This window comes from Myotis davidii, unplaced genomic scaffold (assembly GCF_000327345.1).
Source record: "Myotis davidii unplaced genomic scaffold, ASM32734v1 scaffold134, whole genome shotgun sequence".
Classification (NCBI taxonomy): Eukaryota; Metazoa; Chordata; class Mammalia; order Chiroptera; family Vespertilionidae; genus Myotis; species Myotis davidii.
Genome location: NW_006288853.1, coordinates 5,936,507 through 5,941,586, shown reverse-complemented (window position 1 = coordinate 5,941,586; position 5,080 = coordinate 5,936,507). Strand labels below are relative to the sequence as shown.

The 5,080-nt window shown below is 47.1% G+C and overlaps 1 protein-coding gene across 10 annotated transcripts in view; it reads left to right on the top strand.

Annotated features, from left to right (window-relative positions):
* USP54 (ubiquitin specific peptidase 54) overlaps window positions 1-2,561 on the top strand; it is a 121,285-nt gene extending 118,724 nt beyond the window's left edge. For 9 of the 10 annotated variants that reach the window (XM_015562155.1, XM_015562156.1, XM_006760981.2 and 6 more), the window contains one exon: window positions 1,264-2,561. In XM_015562155.1, coding sequence (XP_015417641.1) covers window positions 1,264-1,823 — 560 coding nt within the window. In that variant the 3' untranslated portion in view covers window positions 1,824-2,561. The remainder of the gene's footprint in view (window positions 1-1,263) is intronic. The other variant, XM_015562162.1, reaches the window with a different exon arrangement.
* Window positions 2,562-5,080: the final 2,519 nt, after the last annotated feature.

Genomic DNA, 5,080 nt, shown 5'->3' with positions numbered 1-5,080 from the left:
TGGTAGAGGCCAGGGATGTTCCTAAACATCCTGCAATGCACAGGGCAGTTTCCCTGCACTCCTTTATCCCCCAAACAAAGAATTATCAGCCCCAAATATCAGTAGTTCTAAGGTTAAGAAATGTTGGCTTATGGATATAAATGCCTTAGGGCAGGGGATGGTTGTGGTTCTAGAACAGAAGATAGAGTAATATTGTTGATATTTGTGTCCACATTTTTGTTGTTGTTAATTCTCACCCGAGGATATTTTTCCATTCATTTAGAGAGAGAGAGAGAAAAAAAAGCTTCCCATGTGAGGGAGACACATCATTTGGTTTCCTCCTCCACCAGGGCTGGGGATTGAGCCTGCAACCGAGATACATGCCCTTGTCTGGAATTGAACCCGGGACTCTTCAGTCCGCAATCCACTGAGCCAAACCAACTAGGGCTGGGTCCACATTTTAGCGAGCTTTGGATAAGCAGGCCTTCCGGGTAGATGGACTTTCTATTATTCTGTGGAGCAGCCAGCTAGCCAGCTTCCTTTCACAATTGTTAAAGGCGTCTGATCATACAGTCAGCATTTATTGCCGCCTGTTCTGCACCAAATGCATAGTGAATTCAGAGGAGAAAGAAGGCCACTCTCTACTCTTAAGCTCAGTGTTTAAATCAAAATATGCATACATACATCATATGACATATAGTACAGATGTTGATGGGATATAAAATTGAAGAATAGGAAGTATTTTTTAGAAGTGATTTTTGAAGTTAGTTATTTTGTTTCTTTTACATAAAGGAGAATTAATATATAGAAAAGACATTTCACATTGCATATGTGGGAGGTGAGAATAAAAGCAGAGATCTCAGAATGTGCAAGAATGTAGCAGAGACAGCTTAACTGGAGTGAAGGTACCATGTTAAGAAAACAAGTGATGTTTTGGAGTGGTGGCTCTAGGAGTAGAGCTGTCACAATGAGAGTAATATTTGCAATATTAGGGAGACATTCTAGTGTGTGTGTGTGTGTGTGTGTGTGTGTGTGTGTGTGTGTGTGTAGTGGAATGAGGTATGGCAGCATCCAGGAGACTACTTTATTTGCCAAGGTTGAAGGTAAGAGACTTGATTTTGATGTAATTAAAAATGAAATTAAAAGCAAAGGTAGGCTCCTCCTTCCCCGTGTGTGTATGCTCTTAGAGGGGTGGAGAGTTGGCAGGAACAGCCAAGAAGGGTCATCTGGGAAGGAGAATCGTTTACTGAAGATGCTCAATCTTTGGTACTTTTCTCTTCCCAGGAACTTCAAGGAGTGTCCAGCCGTTTCTGGCTATGTGTGACAGGGGTGAAACTTCCCAACGGGTCAAGTACGCAGGAACGACTTTGAACTACCGGAGTCTCCCCCATCGTAACAGAACAGATGCCTCTTGGGGACTGTGGTCAGAGGCCAACCAGCATATTGGGGCTAGATTCCTGGCTCCTCCAGGGTACAAGCCTCAGCTAACCCACTCTGCCACACTACCGGAAAGACACCAGGGCCATCACGTTCCTCATGCTCAGTCATGGGGAGATCTTTTCCATTCACCTTCCCCCGCTCCCAGTGTGCACCCTGTGTCCCCACCATTAAGCAGTCTTCATGTTCCCATGAGGTCAGCTTGGAATTTGGGTCCTGTTCCAGGGTCTCGATCCCCTGGTCCTCGGAGAGTAGATATGCCCCCAGATGATGACTGGAGGCAAAGCAGTTATACCCCGCAACCTGGGCCCAGGAGGACAGGGGGAAAGGAGTTTCTGTATGTTCTAGCAGATGCCCCTAGAAGAGAGCAGACCAGGGCTAGAGCCCTGCAGCACAGCAGGTGGTAAGGGTCACCCCTTTCTTCTCTGAGAGCCACGGCTTTCTTTTTAAACAGTACTGTGCAGAGTTTGTACCCTACATCCCTGCCAGGGTTGTGCTAATCTCATCTCATCATAGAGCTGGCAGCTTCTCCTAAGGGTGCCAGGAATCTCTAATGTGATGTGGCTCTTTGAGAAGGAATATTTGAAATTCTAATTTCCATTAACCTAGCAAAAGGAAGCAGCTGCTATTTAGGTCTTTATTTGAGCCACTTTAAAAATGAATCCATATTACTCTGGACACTAGCCATTCCTTAGGTCATTGTTTTAGTCCTGGATACTTTATGCTCATACCTGTTCCTGAGCCCTCATCCTCTGTTCCTCTACTATATTACCAAATCCTACCCTTCATTTTATCTACCTGTCCATATTACCTGTCTTCCCCATGCCCCGTTCTTGAAGGGACATGAAGCCCTATGGTCATTGTCCTGACCACAGGGCAGCCCATCTACCCAAGTGTTATAGACTGTCAGCCTTCCCTGTGCTCCCAAACCTTAGGCCTAGAATGCGGAACTGCCAACATTTGCCCTCTGAACAGATGGAGTTGGGCACACTAACACACCCTCTTGTCTCAGCAGCAGAGCCATTACTGCCACTTGCTCAGTCCCCATTGTAAACCCTCAGAGTCAGCGGACCTATTTTAGGGCCAAACATACTGTTTTTGTAAAGTATTTTTCATTAATAAATCTATAATATAGTTCTATTTAATCCCTTGTCATTTAATTGTCTTTTAAAGCCCTTTTTTATGCTCTTGTTCTTTTATATTGGTGTGGGCTTTGTGCATGAAATTCATGCACTGAGCACGGGGGCAGAGGGGGGGTGGGGGGAGGGATCCCTCAGCCTAGCCTGCACCCTCTCGCAGTCTGGGAGCCCTTGGGGGATGTCTGACTGACAGCTTAGGGGGGAGTGGGCCTAAACTGACAGTCAGACATCCTTTGCGCTGCCACCACTGCCGCTGCACTTGCCAGCTGTGAGCCCAGATTCTGGCTGAGTGGTGCTCCTCCTGTGGGATTGGGCCGAAGTCCCCTCTCTGACAGCCCCTGAGGGGTCCCGGATTGCGAGAGGGCGCAGGCCAGGCCGAGGGACCCCACTGGTGCATGATGAGGGCAGGGGAGAGACACGGGAGGTTGGCCAGCCGGGGAGGGACTACGGGAGGGCTCCAGGGTGTGTCCGGCCTGTCTTGCTCGGCTGGACCCCAGCAGCAAGCTAACCTACCAATCAGAGCATCTTCTCCCTGGTGATCAGTGCACGTCATAGTGAGCAGTTGAGCGGCCTTAGCATATCATCATTAGTATATTACACTTTAATTGGTTGACTGGACAACTGGACACTTAGCATATTAGGCTTTGATTATATAGGATATATATGGCTTTTGAATCAGTGAAAGTGAGGAGCCAAAGAGTTTAAGGGTTGAAGGATAGTTGAAGGATATATATTCAAGGTAGGAATCAATGTGCCCTAAAATGGAGTGACTTTCCTTGTTATTGCTGCTGCCAGTATATTTCCTACCCCTTTCCAAGAGGCACTAATACATTACCTGCTTTCTCCTTACCTCCTTAGGGAGATTTTCTAGAGATTTGAACTCCTCTTATAAATTCACTCTTGATCTATGTATTCTTGGTGCCCTCCCTCTATAAGTTTGTGATGTGCCTCCTCTCCCTCCCTTGCTTTCTTTCCGTGGCTGCACCTCCCTTCCCTTCCCCTGTGGAATTATTGCACTTCCATGCCTGAAATCACTTTTACCCCATCCCACTCCCAAATTCTCCTCCCTGTAAAAGATATTTCGTGGGTTCCCTTTGCAAAGAATACCTACTGGGTATTCCTCTTCTCTTTTACCCCAGGGCTCAGGATCATTGAGTCTGACAAAAAGAAGAGGTAGAATGTGCTCTTTAAGACCATTGGACCGCTGCTTACCTAATTATCACCCATTATGAACAGATTCTGAGCACATGCAGTGCTGAGCAGGAGGATGGGCAGGAATTTCTCACCCCTCCCACTTGCATCCTGTGCCATCAAGATACATACATCTTAGTGGATGTGCTGGTCTCTATCCATGATCCAGCACATCTACTGGTGAAAATTATTGAGTAGTCAATCAGTTCTTTTTTTTGTTTGTTTTTTTAAAAATATATATTTTATTGATTTTTTACAGAGAGGAAGGGAGAGGGATAGAGAGTTAGAAACATGGATTAGAGAGAAACATCCATCAGCTGCTTCCTGCACACCCCCCCTACGGGGGATGTGCCCGCAACCAAGGTACATGCCCTTGACTGGAATCGAACCCGGGACCCTTCAGTCCGCAGGCCGACCGATGCTCTATCCACTGAGCCAAACCAGTCAGGGCAATCAGTTCTTTTTTAAAACATATTTTTAATTTATTTCAGAGAGGAAGGGAGAAGGAGAGATAGAAACATCAATGAGAGAATCACTGATCAGCTGCCTCGGGCGTGCCCCGCAGCAAGCCCACAACCCCAGCATGTGCTGGCACCGGGAATTGAACCGTGACCTCCTGGTTCATAGGCAGAGGCTCAGCCACTGAGCCAGCCAGGCCTCAATCAGTTCTTGTCCCACTGTCCTCTTCCGCATGAATATCCGTCCCTATTTAGGTTTCATAAGTCACCTGTGCGCGGATTCTGTACGTGCACGGAAACACCACATGAGGTATTTCTTACGAGGAACTAATTTCCAATTCTCTACTTGTTCCTCGGCCTTCCAAATCTAACTTCTGAATGAACCAAGAGGCAGGTGTACTCTTTTCAGGGGAATCTGTAGACTCTTGGAGTATCGTTTGATGTCATCCCTTCCTTTCCCTTACCTATTTGGTCCTTAACCTCGGAGCTTAACCTTCCCTACCTGCATTCATTCTTACTCTGTGCCATCCGTTTTAACAATCCCAGGCTTACACACACGGGCCAGATTCCCTCTCAAACGTCACTGTGAACGATCGCTTTGTGGAACCTGCAATGCCTCCTCTATTTCTCTAGTCCCTTACCAACCAAAGTGCCCAGAACCGGTAGCCAAACTGTTATACACTTGTTTTCCTATTAGTAGGAGAGTCTGAGATTTCATCACGTCTTCCCCTCTTATTGGCAGCTCCATGAGAGCCCGTCCTGCTTTCTGGCTCTCCTTTCACCGCAGCAGCTAGCCACGGGCAACCCTCGCTCCTCACGCTTCGGTTTTTGCCCGCCCAGAATTTTAACTTGATCCCTTGGCCGCGTCCTGCTGCT